Source organism: Neodiprion pinetum, chromosome 5 (genome assembly GCF_021155775.2).
Source record: "Neodiprion pinetum isolate iyNeoPine1 chromosome 5, iyNeoPine1.2, whole genome shotgun sequence".
In the NCBI taxonomy this organism is placed as follows: domain Eukaryota; kingdom Metazoa; phylum Arthropoda; class Insecta; order Hymenoptera; family Diprionidae; genus Neodiprion; species Neodiprion pinetum.
In genome coordinates this window covers 7,250,661-7,272,858 of record NC_060236.1, presented here as the reverse complement: position 1 = coordinate 7,272,858, position 22,198 = coordinate 7,250,661, and the positions used below count along the sequence as shown (strand labels likewise).

General features: G+C 33.9%; 1 protein-coding gene across 3 annotated transcripts in view; it reads right to left on the bottom strand.

Annotated features, from left to right (window-relative positions):
• Positions 1 to 289: 289 nt before the first annotated feature.
• Positions 290 to 22,198, bottom strand: part of LOC124219841 (protein dimmed) — a 33,750-nt gene continuing 11,841 nt past the window's right edge. Inside the window, exons 1-5 of one of the 3 annotated variants that reach the window (XM_046628015.2) lie at positions 21,383 to 22,078; positions 16,057 to 16,218; positions 13,678 to 13,866; positions 12,038 to 12,174; positions 290 to 8,483 (exon numbers count right to left, since the gene is read on the bottom strand). In XM_046628015.2, coding sequence (XP_046483971.1) covers positions 8,327 to 8,483; positions 12,038 to 12,174; positions 13,678 to 13,866; positions 16,057 to 16,188 — 615 coding nt within the window. In that variant the 5' untranslated portion in view covers positions 16,189 to 16,218; positions 21,383 to 22,078 and the 3' untranslated portion in view covers positions 290 to 8,326. Of the gene's footprint in view, positions 8,484 to 12,037; positions 12,175 to 13,677; positions 13,867 to 16,056; positions 16,219 to 21,382; positions 22,079 to 22,198 lie in introns of those variants that run through there. The other 2 variants (XM_046628012.2, XM_046628014.1) reach the window with 2 other exon arrangements.

The window sequence follows — 22,198 nt, the reverse complement described above, 5'->3', positions numbered from 1 at the left end:
TTGACAAGTAGGCTTACGTACTCACTTTGTACCGACTCAATCTTAAGCTTTCATACCGGCTCTACTTTGGCTGCTACGAATGTCGGTGCGAACTTGTTAGGTAGAGAGATAGAGCAGAACCCTCCAACGCTTCAAGGCCTATCTGGGCCCACTTGCCCGCCGAAAACTGGTCATAAAATTTAGCCAGTGGTATCTGTCTTGATGTTCTTTAGTCAACGCTTTCGATAATACCTTGTTTGAAATGGCATGGAGGTATGAGGAGAACGAAGTCGAAGATATAACAAACGAATACATCAAACAGGGCCTATTGAGAGGCCAGCTCATATATTTTTAAGGCTCGATAGCACAATTGGCTAGGTGTTTATATTGTATTGAATACAGTTTTCTATATAACAGAGAAATCATATATCCTTCTTATTTCTAACAATTCATCAGTTATTATATATAAGAGAGTGCATTTCGCTTGCATCTCAAGGTAATTATGCAATTTAGCGTATATAAAGCGAACTTGACTATACATATACATATATCCATTTATCATTCGTTTTAAGTAACGGCGACCGCGCGTTTTTTCAAGTTTCATTTTTCTTTTCAGCAAATATAAATACGTGCTAAAGAAACGCCCGGCGGCTATTCCTCTAAAAGATATATAAAATAATAAATAAACAAAATCTTTGATATCGCTTAAAACATTGATCACCCTGTTATGTAAGACAACTTTTTTTTCCATCTCTATACTCGTGCAATAACAGAAAGTCATATTTTTACATGTGTCTCTAAAATCTGCGTAAAAAATTTAAATTCCGCCGTAGTGAAAAAAAAAATATTCCGAACCAAGAAATTTCTGAACAAGAATGTTGAACATTGCACAGTTAATATATGCGTACAGCCAAATCGTTGTATATATGACTCGTCATATACTCGTGATTGTATAGTCGTTTCAGGACTTTGATTTCAGATAAATTCGAATTCAACTACCATCGAAGTTTGAATGTCAACACTTTCAACACCAATCAATCGAGATTGGAATAGCTCGTGGTTATAGCAAAATTCCGGCTCGATGGTTTGCAATTACCTGCTGACAGATTTTGTAAGTAAATTGTGCGCATGAATTTATGCTCCAGGTCTGTCGAAAGCTCGTTAAAGTATATGATATAAGCGGTGCAATTAAGCAGGTTTGATAGTCCGCGTATTCGTGAATTTCTCATAAAAGTCGCAGATTCGAAAGTGTACCGTAATTCGGAGGTGCTAAAAAGGCTGCAATATTACCGACTATTAATATAAGCCTTGGATTTTTTCCATAGATTTTAAAACGAGCAATACATCTGCGTAAAATATTACAATTTGACGAGCCTTCTTTCCGGTGACAACTTTCACCGTTGGTCATAATTGTTAATCAATAACTTTAGAAAAAAATAAAAAATAAATGAATAACAGTAAAGAGGAAGACCAGACATGATATATTATATTTTTTACACACCGTACTCGTTGAGATTAACATGTTATCGGTTCTCAAGAATCACGTTTGAATGTCATCGTATCAGCCAAGCCGTATCTCATTGTTGGACGATTTCCAAGACACGTATATTACAACAAAGTTATCAATTAAACAGGTGTCCGATAAATCGAACTTCCATACTAACAATAAGTTGGTCAATGAATTTCGCTGCAACTTGTTGAGTCGAATGATTTTATGATCACCAATTTACTTTTTTTTTCCGTCAAATTGTACGTTATGTTGTAATTTCGGGTGTTAAAAATTCAAGATAGTTTTCCATGCTCTCATCACGATCAATGAAAAATATTAATAATCAACGTATATATGTATATGTACGTATAGTAATATGTATAAAGATATGTAAAAAAATATTTGTATAATGTGGGTAGTTGGAATGATTGAAAGGAATTTAAATATTGTTTCAATTTGAAAATTTCATGACTCCCTGGGAGACAGATCAGCTGTTCGTAATGGACGGAGGATACACCCATGTATATGTATATATATACACACACACCTATATATGTAAGGTTTTAAGTAAACCATTATTATAGATTTGTTTTATTCAAATAATAAAGTTATTATATGTATATCTATGTCTAAATTAATGTCAGATTATCAAATATGTACAACCATCAGTGAGCTTTTCCGAAGATCCCTCTTGTTACACAGTCGCGCTAGTGTATCTGTGTTTGTATATAAACATATGTATACATAAATGCGTGCGTGTGTGTGTGTGTGTGTGTGTGTGTGTGTGTGGGTGTGTGCGTTACGTTATGACGTACGGTATATTATAATAATTATTATTCGACGATATTATACACACAATTGGCAGCAGCATATTTATTCATTTCCTTGTCGTTATACCGCTACGTCAATTTTTTTCTTATTTTTCATCTACTTTTATTTTATTTTTTTTTGTTATTTTCAATGGTATGTGAATGTGGCGTGTTTATTAGCGTGTACTGCGGCATGTAAGATAAATAAGTATATGGAACGTATGTAGTAAGATTGTGAAAACACAATAACGCGTCTGCTGATCGCGAAGGTCTTCGGATTTTTTAGTTTTCTTTACAAATAATTTTCTTTGCATATACGCGCATGCATATGCATATACGTGAAAGTGGATATTATATATATATATATACATAATATATACATTGCATAATATTATCCGGGTACACGTACATTACAATGCATGTATGTATATAACTAAAGAAGAATATGATACGCTAGTAAAATTCTGTCAAGTTACTTTCTTTGCGAATTGCACGGGTGTAAATGCATGTTTTACGTAAAACAAATTTTCATGCGTATAATCAGTTTATGCGTGATGAGAAAATAAAAATACGATATTATAAAAAATAAATAAACGAAAAAGAATAATAACGAGGAAATTGAATTTCGACTTTTTTTTTTTTTTTTCAGGCACCGAAATTTCATACACAATGTATTACTCAATTTAAACGCGAGAGAGAATTGTACTAACGTAATTGTAATTATCAATATATACATATATACTGTATTTACTATTTATATATGTATATGTATAACTATAATAATAAGAGGAATATGGTTTTCGGATTAGGCATTTATGGATATATGAAGTACATTGCATTTGCGTGAAATTTTTTTCTCCCGAATAATTCTAAACGTGAGCCATCAAGAGGCTCTGAATTTTTATATTCATCCTTTCGTTTCTATTTTACTTTGACCTCGTTTTTATTTTTCTTTAAATACTCGCTTCAAACCGTATAAACGAGGATTAAAAATACTTATGCTGAGCCGAGGCACACTCTTGAAACAGAAGCGTGTGTAAATATATTATCATTTCGTTTTTATATAATATTGAACAAAAAATATATTTATATAAAAATATGTGTGATTGTGTGTGTGTGTGTGTGTGCGTGTGATAAACTATCTATTTATCAGCGCATACAATTATGCGTATGTAACATTAATCGTATAGGTATATTTATATGTATAATATGGTCACTTACAAAATTCATTTATTTAAAATATATATATATCTATAACATGTTTATATTGTTTATTAAAATTGGATATATTTATATGTCATACAGATTTAATTTAATGTTGTCGATTTAGTTCCATAAAAAACGAAGAAAAAAACACGCACAAACAAAACGAGAAGCATCGCATCCGCAAAAGACGTTTGCATAAAATATATTACATGTATAATGAAATAGAATATTTCGCGTAATTGCACACAATCCCTTTTCAAGCCGAATAGAACTCTCTTATACTTTTTCATGTTCCTCTTATCTCAAAATCATTCAAAACCATATCAAGATTCATGTTTTTGACAAAAATTTCTATAAAATCGACTTATCGTATTATACATAATAGTATCATATTTATATGTGTATATATATATATATATATATATATATATATATGTATGTATATATGTATATTATGTATAAGCATGTACAATGCGTATGTCGCTTTACAAATAAAAGTGCAGATTTCGCAGATCAGACGAAACAATTCTCTTATTTTGTTTTCATTCGCTCGACTGAATTCGTACATTTCAATCGAATTGTTTGTGTCCCTCATTTTTAATCGCAAAGTCACCCGACCTCTGCGTAACAAACTGATGCGCCAAATTTTGTTTTCAATTGTTTTATCTATCAATATTTCGCAGTTGTACAACAAATATTCTTACAGTAGTTTATATAAGAATTTGGAATTTATACTCGGAATGGTTTTAAAGTACATTGAACTCGGGAAACTTATCTGCATATTGTATTATACAATATACACATGGAAGACAAATGAATGTTACCGATATACGGAGTGATTTTCTAATAATGACTGCTTCATCCGCCGTCTGCTAAGAACTTGATGCGCACGCGCCGCAATCCGAGAACAAATGTTTCCCAGGGTGACCAACCGTTATTTATACGTAGCCTCAAAAGTTAAGACAGTCGTCAGTGGCGGTTATGCTCAATTCAGTTGGCCGCCCTGGCAAACAGTTGCTCCCGGATTTTAGCGCGTGCGCAATAAATTTTAACAGACGACGGACGACGCAGTCGTTTCAGTAATTCACTCTGCCCAGGCACACATTTACGCTTATACATGCAATAATGTGTACGATCAGTTTTCGAAAACTGTGTCAACATTGATTTCAAATTAAGCTAACGAGGAATTGAAATGTTGAAAAGAAAGTTGAACAACTTTTCTGACTATTTTCATATTTATATATAATTAATTTAAGTATTAAATAGCAGTCACTATTCGAAAAACAATTACATGTTTTACTGAATCACAATATCTCATTCGCTGCAATTCGCATAAATATTTTCAACGACGACGAGAAGATTACGAGAAAGAAGAAGAAGAATAGATAAAAAAAAAAAAATGTACATATATTTTGCTATAATTTTTTTTTTTTTTTTGATATTTAATACTTAGTACATGGCGTTTCGAAAACACCACTGCGATAAATAATGCGATATGAAGAAGCGAGAAAAATAAATAAGAAAACTAAAATTGGCGAGTAAACCGGTCACGGGGAATTATTTGTAAATCTGTAAATATATGCTCGATAGTTGTCGAAAGGCGATCGATAAGAGTAAATATTATTCGCAAACGATTATACATGAATTTTGTAGATGACTACGTCGTTTCGTTTTATATACACGTACACACGAATTAATTAGGAAAATCATTATACAAGGCAATAAAGTCACGCTAGTTAAAATTGAACTAACTTATAGATTTTCTCTATTTCGTATAATCTGCTCGTCTAGAATCAGTAATACACGCTACAGATATATACGCGAATTTATCGTGATGAGACGACTGAGGAATAAACGCTAATTAATACACCAGATACTGCGGTCATTGAATAACCAATCAGTCGATTCAAATAATTGGTCCAAGCATTACCGAGAAATCATCGAGTACACAAATATATTAGGCAATTCGTGCACCGATCGTAATTCTTCATATCGTCGATTAAAACTCACTACACGTGCAGATTTATTTACAAAAGTGCAATATAAATGCGGGCAACAACATTTTATCATCCAGTCGGATTTTGCGAAACTCGTGGTATTTATTATTCTTTTCCATCGTTCTTTCCGAAACATTTTTCGTTCATTTATTATTCACTTTTTTGTGTATATACAGGGTGAATAGCCAACGATCGAATGATCTAACGCGCATGCGCTTAAATTCTCGAAACAAAAGCAGTTGTTTTGTCAGGTCTACCAACATTTTTGAGGCTACATACATCGCGGCGACCTCTCATCTGAACTTATGACGGTTGGCCAACCTGACGAAACAACTGCTTGCGCTCTAGAATTTTAACGCGTGCGCGTTAGATCATTCGACCGTTAGCTATCCACTTTGTATACACGTACATACAAAGCCTCTTTAAAAATGTATTTGAATGTTCAAGAACTCGATCCTTTAATATTGTCGTGTAAAGATGTTGAACGTGGAGCGATTCAATTTCTTTCTTTGCTTCGTTATAATTTTCTTCCTATCATATTGATATACATGAGTATAAAAATAATACATGGTAACTCGTATCATTCTGCGTATACGTGTGATATGGAATTCGCGTTAAACAAATTTTCTGTCACATGTACAATTTATATGCCTATAATGTTGTATACAAATATTGATATTCCACGCGTATTTAATTGTCGTAAGTTGGTCAGTATGATGGACTCTTTTAGGTATCTACGTATGTATGCATCTATGTATGTATGTGTTTATTATACATACGTGTATTATGTACACATTGTATTTGCTCCAACAATTTTTCTATATTTCACTACAGTTGTACTATTTTTTTTCTTATCTTCTCTCGTTTTACTTTCACGCTCTTTACTTAACTATAAATCCAAATTTTACACATAATATATTTTATGCGAGCTTTTAGACGGACGGCTGACTTAATATATCTTACATATAGATAAGTATATAACATATATACATACATGTATACATATATATATATTTACATACGCATTATCCGATGTCTTTTTTAAATAAACAACAACGTCGTTAACATGTAAATGTATAATTTTTATCAGACATTTTTACAACGCAACTTTCAACTTCGCACTGCAATTCAACACCGCAATCAATCCTTGTATGCGTACGACAAGTAATTTTCGCTGTCTTCGTCTGGATAATAGGTTTTTTTTTTTTCCACCGTTTAAAATTTTTCCATATCATCTCGTTCTTGTTAGCGTCTCTTGCTTGATTTTTTTAGCGCCCAGTTTTTTTTTATCTCACAATAACTACAGAGTTTGTAAATCACTGATATCGAGTAAGTTTATTTTATCGTTTATCCATTTCTCAACACTTTGTATTCTATTACATAGCACTGCACAGTGGTTCAATTATATAGTTCAATTGCGCGTAGTAATTAGCCGTCTCAACACTTAGCGAATAATACCAAGATGACGTCAATTTTATAAATATTTTTATACATATTTTAGCAACTTTTTTTTCGTCTCCTTCGCTTCAACGAAACTTATATAGAACAAAGTGAAAATGAAGGAAAGTTCTATATATATCACAGTTTATCATCCGTTTCCAAAACCAAAATTACAGAAAGAAAAAAAAAAAATAAAATAAAATACAAACAAACCTCTTCTTTCAAACTGCACCATGCCTGGTGGCCGAAGTCACATATATATATATTATATATATATTATATATTATATTATAAAATATATATATATATAAAATTTATAGGTATATAACATTTTTCATTCGTATAATATCAAATAAGAAATGAGAATAACACGATTAAACTTGTAAAAGGTTAAAAATAACAACAATAAAATGAATTAGAAATGAAAACAAAAAAATTGAAAGATTTAAAAAAAAAAAAAAAAAAAAACAATTTCAAAATCGTATCCGTGTACGTGTTTACGCAAGTAACGTTCGTCTCCCCGTTACACTATTATTATGCATTAAACATATATGTGTAATTGTGTATCATATACACGCATACGTATCACATATGATAAAAAAATTAATAGTGTTATTAATATTACGATTATTTCACGCGTGTGCAATATTCAGTTACTTCAGTTCACAACAAGCCAAAAAATAAAATAAAAATACATCACGACATTATGTGTCATATAAGGTATAATCACGTATATACCTTAAACACAATCGAGTACCGTACAACATCAGTTGTATCCTGATTATTTATAATAATTTTTCTTGTTGCTGAGTTCATCGTATTATTATTAACATTATAGATATTACACCACATATGCTTAGAATTGTTATTGTTATCATTACTATGCTTGATATTATTATTATTATTATTATTATTATTATTATTATTATTAGTAGTAGTAGTAGTAGTAGTAGTAGTGGTAGTGGTAGTAGTAGTATTATCATTGTTATTATTGTTGTTGTTGTTGTTGTTATTATTTTTATTAATAATATTATATGTAACGTTGTTAAATGTGATGATACTTTCGCGCTTCCGTCCCAAAAATATTGTTTCTTATCGTCTGCCGATCAGGGACTTGAAATGAAATAGCTTATTAATTAATTATCGATTATTAATTATAATACAATAATCACGTTTATTAAACGTGCCATTCGACGTTGCATTACGGGTACGTAAAAATTATTATCATTATTACTATTGTGGTCCATAGGGACTTCCTCCTTCTTCCACGATCATAGGGGCGGGGGGTGGGGGTTGAAAAATTTCATAAAGTTTCTCGTTGGACACACCGACACACGAATGAATGATATTTATTTAATTGTGTCTTCAGTCTGAAGTTATGCGTATTTGTTTCGTGATTATGACAATTATGGTATCCGGCGCTCCAAATTCTCGTGTAGCAAATTGTTGTTGTTGGTTTCGTGCATCGATTCTGGCGATGCTTCCTCCGGCTGTTCACCACCGCTCAATTCAAGCTGCCCCGTGCTGTCGCCGCTGTTCGAACCGCATTCACCATCCACGAATCTTGAAATTAACAAGGAAAAAAAAAAATTTTATTTTCAATCGTGATATAAGTCGTCTCAAAATTATGTGAGAAGAGTTGCGCTTTTGGTCTGGTCAAAAAAATATCGTCAAAAATTATGTCCAAGTTTAATATCGCACGATTTTGTTATCCGTATCATCAGAATCAAGGCTGTTGTCAATTACGTCGCTGTGCATACGGGTTTTTTCATTATGTTCTTAGCGTCTTTTTTCGCACTGCAACAATTTAGCACTGCCTAAGCGATATCTGGCAAACGAATGACAAAGTGAACGATAACTCTGAGCGAAACATTTCGATACAAAAACAATGTTCGGTGTGATCGATCGCAGTTGATTTTTTCGCTAAAATTATTGTAATACTTGACAAACAAAAGCGCGTCCAGTGAACTACGCGTGAAAAAAGAAAATTGTGCAGCAAAATTTTTCATCCACGAAACTCAATTACGACCCAAAAAGTGACTAGAGTGATTATTTTTTTTTTTTCAAAGTGACGACAAGTTACTAATAGTGAAAAAAGTGACCGACTACCAACCCTATCACTGCCTGGGGTTTCATATACCACCTACAATAATGCCAAATGTACGGTTGAGATACATAAATTATCGCGAAGCGAATACTGAAATGGCAAAAGAAAAAAAAAAATGTCATAAATTTACCGTTAACGTAAATTGAAAGAAAAAAACGTATCTCTGAAGGCCCTGAATTTTTATTTCAACATTCGTCGTGTCTTTTTTTCTTCAATATTCTGCAGCAGTAGTCAAAAATTTTGTTCTCTTGTTGTCAGACCATTTGAATCGATTCGTCATAACTACGACGAAACGATTTTATTTTGTATTTTTTTTTTTAAAGCACTTCGATCGTTTTGGATCAACAAAAATCAATGCTCGACGTATTGGAAATACCTAGGGGAAAAAAAACCATAAAAAAAAGTACACTTCCGAAACACTTTCCACTCTGTGAGAATTGTTTTGTTGTTGTAGTTTTTTTTTTCCCCCCCAATCAACGGACATCTGCACTTAATTGAAAATCCTGTTAATAGCCGGTAATCGCCAAGAGTATCGTATAATGCCGATAACGAATATATTCGTTATTGAAATGAAATCGGTATTGACCTCGTGTTGTCACATTCAAGGAGCTAAAACTCTTTCATACAGTACAGACATATGTTCAATTATGATTGCACTTGATCCCGTTTTCACGGTTTGGACTCTGATACGTACCTATAACTCATACATTGAACCGCGATTTATTGGCGCGCAGACTTCGAAATAGTTTTAACGACTCGTACATTATAAATGTACCGTATGGAACACAATTTGACGCTCTAATTCAAGGATAAGGATGATGATGATGATATGATAATAATAATAATAATAATAATAATTTGAGCATCGTCTCGTGAAATCTGACTAACATATATATTTACAAGATTTCTTTTATACTCTTGTTATATATTGGAAAACAGTGCAAAATCAAAGTAAAAAATATTACAACAAGTTCTTGGGAAAGTAAGTTTTTATATGTCTGATTAAAAATGAAAATGATACATTATATATATATATATATATATATATATATATATATATATATATATATATATATATATATATATATATATATATATATATATATATATATATTCGTTCTATTGGTCGTTCTATTGGTCGTTATATATATATATATGTCAGCGAAAACTTTTAACCTTTAATATACTCCGTTTTTAACGACCAATAGAACGACATAAAGTAGATAGAATATGAAGACGCGGCTGAAATTTGCTGTTAATTTTGTATTTGTAGAAACTTCTATCGTATCACGGGTGTACGAAGGACTTTTGAGATCCTTTGGAAGATTGCCAGGCGGAATAAAATCGGAACCGGTCTTTCCAGACGAGACGGCGGTATAATCTTGCATTTGATGCAGTATGTATTCAATGTTATATACCTCGAGGGAATGACACAGGCATGTTGAATATATATACCTGTGTAGGTGTGTATATGCATAATCATAAGTAGCTACATATGCGCGAATAGTAATAACCGATGTATTTATAGTCATTTAGTGACACGTTGCGGATTGAAATTGGTTCTTTTTTTTTTTAATCAAACCATTTGGCCATTCCATGTCCAAAAAAACTGGAAAGTAGCCTCGCCTCGAGTTACGTTTATAGATCTGCAAAAATTGAACAAGGCAAGGTATATTAATCATCGGTTTTCCGACAAGTGATGAAAATCAAAATCGACTAGTTTTCTACGCACGGAAAATTGAAACAAGACTTACGGTTACGCATCTGTATTTGTTGCTTCGATTTTATTTTTTTTTTCTTCTTGATCCAACGAATAGAATGGTCAAATTCGACGAAAAACAAGTCGCCGTAAATCGAAAGAATATCGTATTCTTAAAATTTCTCGTCTAACGTTGAGGGAAAAAAAAAAAAAAAAAAAACTAATACAAGGTCTTGAAATCGCAACTGTTGGATCGGTTTAAAATATTTATTTAATAATTAATAAGCATCCTTTAATCATCATTTCTGTTTAAGCAACGTAAAAAGATGTCACGATGTTTCAATTAATTTTTTTTTTTCCTTTCTTTAATTTTTTTATTCGAATCAATAAACGTCGACAAATACCGTCGAAGGATATCGATTGTATCAGGATCACACATGTTCGTCACGTATATTTATCTACTTAGGAAGACGGATCATAAGGTGTACCACACTTTTTCCACCTTGCTGATTATCCATGTGTACCAATATAATACTGTACACAATGTTATAAATTTTATATACTTTAGCGATTGATTTCTGCGTATTAATGTATGTATGTATGTACCTAATAACGAGACCTCGCAATTGTAGGTACATACCTGACTGCCCGTCAGGACCTTGACGGTAATTTAACTACAGTTTGATCCGTGACAGGTGCTACAGGGTCGCTCGAATCGATTATTTATCGACGCATATTTTATCGCGCAAACGATAAGAGAGAGAGAGAGAGAGAGAGAGAGAGGGAGTGAAAGAGAGAAAAGGAAAAAAAAACTAAACTGTACCCGCATCACATGTTTGCCAACATAAGATAGATTGTGTTCAAATGTACGGTAAAAAATTTGCAACGCGCCTCGAGAGAAGCGATAAGCAAAATTATTTCCACCTTGCCGTGTTAATGTTGTAATAATATATGAGAACGTGATTGTTAAAAAATTTAATTCATCCGAAGTGAATTGAGATATGGTTTTATAGCGAAATAAAAAAATGAAAAAATTGCAGAGAATTCGTCAGATTGAAAACTCGATTTCTGACTGCAGTCGATGAATGTCTCGAGTATTCGATGATTTTTGCATAACTTGGAATTACGGAATTCTCAAATTTATTGCGACTTTCGGATTTCGTTGAGAAAGCAATTCACGTGATTTAACGACTAATTCTGTTATATTGATGCAAAAATTATTCTCTTTATTTACGAGGAATGGGACAAATGTCAAATGATCAGTTTGGACGATGAATTTTAACTTTGAAAAAAGACGGACAAGATGCTTACGTGTAAGGCTGTTCCTCCCCTCGCATTTCGCATATGACGTTCGTCAGGGCCATGATGTAATTTTTGGCTAACGTCAGTGTTTCGATTTTGCTCAGTTTCCTTTCCATTTTCACGTGTGGTATGACTTCCCTGAGTTGCTGAGGAGAAAGGGAATGAAAATTACGATGACGAAAAGCAATTTCCATAAAAGTGAAAAATTTGGTTTGCCGAAAATCAATGTTTGTTATTATTCTTGTTAAAAAATGGTCGTGAGTTGTGCATCGATCGGGCACAAAAATAGAAGACTACCGGAATTATAAAGAAAAACTTATGCGTCGATAATTTGTTTCAAATCATTTTAAAATTATTCAAAACCAGTTAAATTCGTTCGACTTTATTTTTACGAATGCTTACTTTATTCAGAAGATTATTTTCTACAGTATCGCTGAAACACTATTTATTTATTTATATTTTCATTTATCATGCTGGCATCGTTGATATTCCATTTTACAACATATTTCGACAATCGATAAATGGCAACATTGAATGGACTGCTTAAAAAAAGGGAAACCTGTTTTAACTGGTTTTACTGGTTATGACAAATGGTATTCTGGGTAAAACGACCCAAACGTACATCAAAATCGAACAAATCCAACAGATTTTAGGAAATTCAAAAGCGATTTGAAATGAAAATTAGATATCTAAGCTTTTATCGGTATAAATTCGAGTATTATAATAAAAGAAAAAAAGTTTATAAATGTATTTTCTCTTCGAGTTACGAGTGCTTTGATTTGACGTAAAGAAATCAGATAGATAAGCGTCTTTTAACCATTGAAAAAAAATCGAGATAATCAGCTATTCTTTGACACGTTACACTAGGATGATCTTTTAAGGGGTCTAAAATCATACCTATTTTTAGGATTTTTTTTTTTTCTAAAGAACTGACATCACTTAGAGCAATTCAAGTTTCAAGGCTTCATTATTCGTAGTTTCAAAAATATTTGAGAACTTTTTCATTGAATTTAATAACAAAATGGCAGCATGGCGCATATAAGTAGCGAACGACCACGTTTTCAAACCGGTGGCGCAGATTCCTCGGTCAATTTTCATCCGATGGACTTGAAATTTTGTTACAATCTTTAAAATCTGTTTATTAATCACAGCTCATATAACTAAATTTTAGAATTTCGATCCAAAAATTTTTTTAACCCGAATTTTGTAAACAATTTTTTGGTCAAAGGATAAAATTTTTAGTTCATAATGGTATATATGTGAAACAAATTTTTTTTTTTTAATTTAGGGTACGAGCCTTAACCCGAGAACGTATTTTTAAGTCGAAACAACTTTTATATCTGTTACAAATTTGACAACGATGTCAGGAGTTGCGCGACCGCAAAAAGCCCTCTAGTTCGGAGTCGTTCGCTACTTATATGCGACATGCCGCCATTTTGTTATTAATTTCAATGAAAAAAATTCTAAATTGTTCTCGAAACTATGAATAATAAGTCCCTCAAACGCGAATCATTCCAAGTATTTTCATTTTCTTGACAAAAAGAAAAAAAAAAAAGTCCTAAAAATAGGTACGATTTTGGACCGTCCTTTCGCAATTGCATTACCGCAGTCGAGAAATTGCACGCTAATCGTGAAATATTATAATTCACCTCGAAGGCGTCGTTGAGCGAGTGCATCCTCATTCTTTCCCTCTCGTTGCTCTCGAGCCTCCGGAGATTCCGTTCTCTTGCCGAAATTCCGCTTTTGCGTCTCCTCGTCGTCGGCGGCGCCCCTCGATTCCGTCTTTTCGCCTGTTTCGGGCTCCTTTCGCTCCCACTGCTGTCGCTTTCCTCGCCCGCCTTTTTGGCCAAGAACAAAACGGACAAAAATTCAATTAAGTATTCGCCGATGTTGCAGGTTTAGACGATTTCCGCGTGGATTGAAAGAGCGAGAAAGAGAGCGATGAAAATTTGCTCAGCCGGTCGTTCGTACGTCGAAACGTATATATATATATATTGTTGATCTTTACGGTTCGTTCGATTTGTTTGCGAAGCAATTCCGGCCGCCTATTTCGACGTACGGATTGAAAACGGTATCGGAAATCGTGCTTAATAATTTTATCACGGTAATTTTATAGCGGTGCTAAATATCGTCGCGCAACAGCTTTCAATGTCGCGAATTTCACTAAACGCAGCAACACACGCGCAAATTTTATACACGCTTTATCTTCACAGCTGGTTTGCAATTCACCTTGAAAAATTGTTATTTCTACATTAAGATGTAGCTGTAAATTAACAAGAATATTATTCGCTTGTAACGCAAGGTGTGAAATAAAAATTCCCTTCTCCCCCCCTTTTTTTTCCAAGGTACCACATTGTTTGATATCCCAATTTTTAAACATCAGTAAAGTTTTGCCTCAGGAAAAACAAAATTACGCGTCGATAAGCAATGAAATATAAATATATATACATATTTATTATTATATATACATAAAGCATATTTTTTCTTATAATAGCATACTTAAGTACGCGTTTCGAATCGTGAATTATCATTATTATTTAACAGATTCGTTATACTGCTCTTAGCGTTTTCGATCAATCGCATGCGATCGTCAAATTCGCTTAGTATAATTATTAATATCTGTCTATAATTTCACCATTAAATCATACAACAGGCGTTATAAAATTGCAATTTGAACCGGCTACATCAACGAGCGAAGTATAAGATTTATAAAAATCGTACAAGGTGAGATGAAACAAGGGTCGTAAATGTAATTAATTTTTGATCGCTTTTTAAGTGAAATATAATAAATTGCTACTGTAAGAATACCTTAAAACGAAAAAGTTTGATGAAAAATCTGACATCTTTCTCCTCAAAGTGATACCAAGAAAAACTAAAAATTTAGGCACGAAATCGAATCATCGAATAAATACTGACCTCAATTCGCATAAAATTATAATTACGCCGTTACAGGTAACCCGATTGATCGGAAATTAGTGTTCGGCGAAATGCCGAATGCAAGGAGTACAATGACCGATATTATCGTTGGTTTTGCGCAGACGGATCAGCGAGGCGCCAGGCACCTGTAGATTCAAGTGGAATTCCGCAGAGGAGCCTCACTTGTCGATTAACGGCATCCAATTTCAGGACGAGCCAAATTTCCGATGCGTATTAACGCGGCCCAAAATGTAAGTCGAAAGTACGACAATGGAAATGTTTTATCAGATTGAGGATGAACGGGCTCGTCAAAGTCCGACAATGAGTCAGAAGTGGGGAAGGAGAAAAACGGTGTTCGAAAAACCTTCGACAGCTGTGTTATTTGTGTTAATAACGGAGAAATTCGAATGAAACAACATTTTTGTGCTGCGATAAAAATGAATTGTGCGAATTCGAACAACACAAGGTTCGAGATATCGAGGCGGGGTTGAAATTTCGAATTTTACTACTTCCGAAAGCAAATTCACAATTTTTTCATATTTTTTTACGAAATCAATCCAAAAATATTTGAGCCGGGTCAAAAACCTGGCTACAAATAATACTATTCAATAAGAAAAAATTTCATTTGTTACGGTAACTAGAAAAATACAGTTAAACTGGTATCGTTAAAAAAACTGTTTGAATATTGTTGGGATTACGAAAAACGAGGTACGCCTAACCATTTTGCGCTATCGTCGATCCTTTTTTGCTAATTGCAACTCAAAATCAGTTTGCAAGGTTCACTCTACTTTTTTAGTTAAACAAGGCTTTAACGTCAATTTATTCTTGTAAGAAAATATAGCAAGAGTGATCGTGATGAGAAAGAATAGCAACGGATACCAGACTTTCCGGTAACGGCTGTAAAACTAATTTTCACTTTCTACCCAGAACTATATTTTTCGACTGTGGTAAAAAATGAAAATAGTCAAGGACGTGAGCGGTAACCGGAACTAAAAATTTATCTCGGTGTTGGAAATATTTTTCTCGTACGGTTTTCTCTCTCTCTATTTTCCGAAATTTCGAATAAAATTCAAACGCGGGAATGTTACTCGAAAAAGAGATTCGGTATCTACCTCCGCGCCGCCGACGTCATGCCGGCTTCGTTTCCCGGTCAGGGAATCAACGGAGGCGTCATCCAGGTCGATGTACATCTCCTGATCAGCGCAGTCCTGGTCACTGCCCGATAACCTTTCCAGGCTGCGCATTCTTCGGACAATAGCTACGGCCTAGCTACCCTGAAACAAGGGAGACAGAAATACAAATAAATAAACAAATAGATACGTAGATACACAGATAAGTAAATATTACAGACTAGAATAATTATGGCCAAAGGTTTATTATAAAAACTATACCTATATTTATTATTTTATACATTATTATACAATTCGGTATTAATTTTTATCACACGCATATATATATATATATATATGATTTTTCACTTATATACATTTTTTTCTATTTACGACGTATCGTGAATAAATTTTTTTTTTTCACAGACTACATAAATGATAATATCAATTTAAGTTACGAAGAAGACCGACACGTGTAATATCAAGTCTTCAGTTGTTGTTTGACAAGTGTTTCTGACAACTTTTTGCATTATTAATTAAATCTCGTGAGATCGTTATAATTGAATATAAACTTTTCATTTAGAAAAATAAGATTCCCGCTTGATATATCGTTGTGTTATAAATCGTGATATTTGGATTGAACGTGAATGTCAGGAAAGAAATAATAATTAAAGTGCTACGACGTGTTTCTTCAAATTCAAAAAAAAAAAAAAAAATATGGAAAAAAGTGAAAAATCTAATGATCTTCCACACAACGTAGAACGCTCATCTTTTCATAGAATCTTTCTTTTGACTTAAAACAAACTATTCAGCTTTTAAAACACCTCGGTATATATGCAGCTTTCACACACATGCGACTGATACGTGTAACTGTGTACAAATAAATTTCGTGGGTGGTGATATTAAACTTTCCGCTCACGTCAACGGCCGACCATTTTATTTACATTTTAATTGACACATTTGAAACGCGATTCCGATCGGTTAAAGACGATGCGGTTATTTATTTTCAGTTGACTAGGGTCGGGAGGCGAGGTATTTATACGTATATATTATATGATGCTTATATGTATACCTATACGGTTACTGAAATTCAAGTACATCGTAGCACATAATAAAATGAAAAAAAAAAAAAAAACAAACAAATCTACTGCTGAATTATTCTGATCAGTTCCAAGGTTGCAAATGTCCTCAGATGTATAATCTTAAAAAATTTGTACTAATTTCGCATGTAACCGAGATTTTGAGACTGCAGAAGCTTCGTTTCAAAAATAGATAAATAATCAAGGTGCGTATAAAGAAATTTGATTCGTCGTTTCAGTTTCAATAGATTTGAAAATTGATTGCACTATCGTTTAAATTTTTTTGCCTCTTATATTCGACTGTAATGCGAATAAATTTTATCACAAATAGTTTCTCGATTGCTTTTGTACTGGTTCTGCAAATTTGAGCAACGTAAAGAGAGAGAGAGAGAGAGAGAGAGAGAGAGAGAGAGAGAGAAAACAAATAGTAATTATTTCAACATCGCTTCTGTCAGCGAGATTATCTCGGGGATGTTTTTCATCGCTGGGAATTCATCAGTTTCATGTAAGAGTATCGTTATCTGTATTTGGATTATCCTACGAAAATTTTCATGCCAATGAAATAACGTTCGATCTCACATGTCGGACCTTTGACCGTACTAATTGTAAGAGAATAAATATCATGCGACTACATAGTATAAATTCCATTTCATTCCTGAATTGAGACGATTATAAAAAAAAACGAAAAAACCAAAAAAAATTGACGCTTATCGTGATGGATCCGGAAAAAAATTGTGTAAGGTCATTTCGTAATCTTTCAATAATTTTTGTTTCTCACAATGCAAACACCTTTGCTGAAATAAGAAATCCTCTCGAAGTAAGAATTGAAGTTTCTTAGAAAAAATTCATTCAATTAAGCCATTTCGTAACATTTGTCGCTATGAAACTTAGAATATAAGTGAATTATATAATTCAAGAACGCATTTTTGTCCGAGCACTGAATTCCAGGTACAGAAAGAAAAAAAAAAAAATGAACTCGAGATTTTGATAATTATTTGTAAAAAGATACGCTGAATTATCGTTGATGATCACCAAAGACGTAGACAAAAGGAAATAAATATTGTATGAACGCGGTAATTTTATCGATCGATATATTTATGCGTATATCCACCGGTTTACAAGACGACTGCAAAGTTGATAAATGAAATGCTTATCGTGGTACATATCATGGATAATTTTTGTACACAAAACTACAGAGGAGAAATTTGATGAAAAATAAAAATCACGTTTTATCTCTCGTTGAACATTGCTCACGTTTATGTACGCGTATTACGTATATAGACACATTATATACTCGCGAGTTATCAATCGTTGATAAAACATGTCAAGTATATATCGTAGAATTTGAGAGAGCGTTTATATTATTTCTCGTAACATATATATATGTATATCATCAACAAGCGATCACTGTATACTGATTTTAATTAACAATTAGGTGCGAATATGAGCCAAGTCCGGCACCTCTCTATAATTTCCTGGATAACGTCTCGACTTGACCGATAAAACCGTAACTTGACGGGCTGAAAAATAATTCTCAGCGCGATATCAATGCGAGAATCAAAACACCGATATAATTGAAAACCAATTACATAATCGTCAATATCGTGTACGTTCGAAACAAGCTTTACTTCGAGACTGTTTATAAACTATCGCGTAAGTTGTTGAAATTTTTTGTCAAATTTTACATTGAACTTGGAATTGAAAATTGCTCGTCAACCGAAGTTTTACCTCATTGATTGTAATTACAGTCGAAGATGGAATTTGCGAATAACTATAACGACTTGTCGAAAAATCGAAGAAAACTGTCAACGATTTCGACAACTTTTCGATAAATTTCAAGTTGCCAAGTGTTTTGAAATACGAGATACGCGTTGTTCCTACAAAGTAGCGAAAAAGAGGATTTTTCCTTTAAAGAAAAGTCCAGCCGCGTATAATTGCGCTAACTTTTAATTCTGCATTACGATAATTCTGACTGACAGATAGAGCGACGTATTGGAGAAGGACTTGGCTGCGATGACCTTGACGGATTTAAAATCGCGGCTAATTATACTTGTCACCAAATCAGATTACCCACCCAGCGTACGGAGTAAATCAAAATCAGACGTCAATTCACGGGGCGATTAGATAGGTGCTATAATCCGGTTTCTCTTTTTCTCTCTCACACTTCAAAATATCGGCATAGCAGTTGTTCAACCGTAACGTGTACGTAGACAATTAATTCAGGTTGGATAATTTTCTGCGACTCTCATCGCGAGATGATCGAGGAATGAAGAAAATACGAAAAAAAAAGTTTAATATTATTGTATAACAATATCGGAGGCGATAATCGAGGAGGTTGGCCAGCTGCAGGTATCGAAACGCTAATTAACGGAATTTGTTTATCAATTTCTCCCAATTTGGTCGAATATCCTATTTTAAATTCACCTCCTATTTCACGCATCGCACACAAATGTTAAAAAAAAAATTAAAATCATAAAAATAATTACAAACAAGTCGCATTGACTGGAGTCGCAGGGGAAAATTTTTTCGTTTCAGAATTGACGCGGGAAAAATGACGATCGATTGATGTTGAGAATTAAAACAAAATATGCAATTTTCTCTGCCGTTGTTTTCTTTTGTTTCCGAAAACAAGGGTAAAAAAAATTTCACTTCAGAAAAGAACATCCTTCGTGGGGTAAATTTCGTTTTTTTTTTTGAGAACAAACCAAACAAATCACAGCCTGTTTTAATTCTCATCATTAATTATAAGCTTAAGCCGCTTTTTGATTCATCGCGAATTACGATATCCGGATTTGGTCTTCCGTCTAACGGTGCGTCTTCTGGGTATGTATTAACTATGTATGTGCTGCGGGTTCATGGGAGCGTGAAATCAAGTTTGTTTCGGCGCTCGGATCAGGGTCTTGAAATATTCAGCACCCAGTAACTTCGCGTGGTTCGTGCATGGACGTTTTTTGTTTTTTTTTTTTTTTTTTTATTTCTTGGTGAAGACGAGGGAATTGGAGAAATTAGATACAACGAGTAAGGAGATTCTGTAGTCTGCAAGCTCTGATTTTGTGTCGGAAAACTTGACAAGTCGAAGGTCGGAACGAAGAGCAAAAATTGGCAACGTTACAAATTAAAATTTAGACTCTGATAATAATTCTGTAGTTAATCAGTTGTACTCATCGGTTTTTAATTATTGCGTATTTGACCAAAGTTGCAATGCCCACGTCGAATTTTTTCTTTTTTTTTGTGACATTTCACATTGACAGGTGGGTCCGATTTCAATCAATCAAACCCTACTTAACTTTTCTGAAATCGAAACGTTACACAGATATGGCGGAAATCTTGATGAAACTTCACACTGCAAGGGGATACTTTAAATAATGTCGAAGTTACAAGGTTTTTTTTTCTGAATTTTGATATCAAGATGATTCGCTATCAACGATTCTATTTCGAATCTAGTCGATGATCTCGGTACTTGACGTGAAACTAACTCATCGATTTTGAAACCAGACAAGGTAAGTGTGCCAGTTATTGATACGCTTGGACATAATTATTGACCCTTTTCATTTCCAAAATTATAAATTAACGGCACAAATAGTCAATTTATCGATGACTGAAACCATTTGCCAGCGGCTTAGATACTACAAATTTATTTTTTGGTAATTTTAAAAGTAAGGATCAAACAGATACAATCAGAAAAGGTCAATATTTGGAACAGGGTCAATAAACGTTACATTTACCTTCAAAGACAGAAAAGAATCATTTGACTACAAATGGTGATTTCTTTATAATTTCCGTACAACAGTCGCTAGTAGCTAATAATCAATAAACAAGCGTCAGTAACATTTTCGCCAAAAGTGTAGTGACAGGATCCATTTTACAAATCAAATTTCGCCGATTAGTAAAAATGGGCTAGTATTTTTATATAATATACGATTTTTTAGACGTCTCAACAACGTCGATTAAAATATGACAAAAATTATGCCGTCGATCAAGAAGAAAGCTCGATAAATTGCGGTGGTGAAAAACAATGGGTGTAAAAAAGATTAAACGATGCGTGACCAGGTACGTAAATATAATATCAAGTGCTAAGAGGCTGGAGTTCTCAATAGAATCGCACAGCGTCACAATAAATTGTAATGCAGCAAATTGCAGTTCGGCATATGTAATTTCTAAGTACACGTTTGCGGTGTCTGTACATACGGCAAGTGTTTTATACCTACATATGAGTACGTACAAGTCAGTAATAAACATGTTTATTGTACCTACTCCTCATCCCACAAGCGATGCGGGTTATTATTTCCGAGGAATACGTCGAGGTACCCCGAAGTGCAGCCTGAAGGCAGCGGCGGTGGCAGTGGTGGTGGTGGTACTCTTAAGATGATCAATTAATTACTCCGCACATGCAACACATCGTCAACTAATCCCCGTCCGCAACGAACACAAATTCACCGTCGCACAGATGAGGCGTTAGACTAGAATTTTACTGCGATTTGAGTTGAAGAAAAAAAAAAAAAAAAAGGAAAGGAATAAAAAAAAAAAAGTTTAACGATTAGAAACCGCACTGAAACGGAGTAAAAACCACTTGCGCACCAAGCGTATATAAAAGTTGAGCGAAATAACGTTATTCCAGTAACGATAATTATCACCGATATAAAGGCGATTCACTCAAGACACAATTTTGATTTAAAGCAATCATATTCCGCCCTGTGTCGTATGATCGAAGAGGTTTAAAACCGCTCCAATCTCACTGACTACCGTATATTTTATACGCGATAGAATCTCGTCGTTGTAACATTTCGCCACCGTTTTTTAATTCCTTTTTTTTTCCCCCCGTTCTGTGTACACCACTGGCTGTATTACACGGAAGATTACAGACTGCGATTATGCGCGAGGATTAACGCGCAAGACCTACAGAGGAGTAGGTCTTAGCTGGCCAGACGCCCGATCCGGACTGACTATAACTGTACACTACTACTCGTCGCGGGGAATCCCCCACTTTCGAACGGCAACCAGGGCTGCGTGATTCCAAGTGCTCGATTTCCTGGCCCCCGCCTTCGCCTCGCCGGTTGTCCCCACCT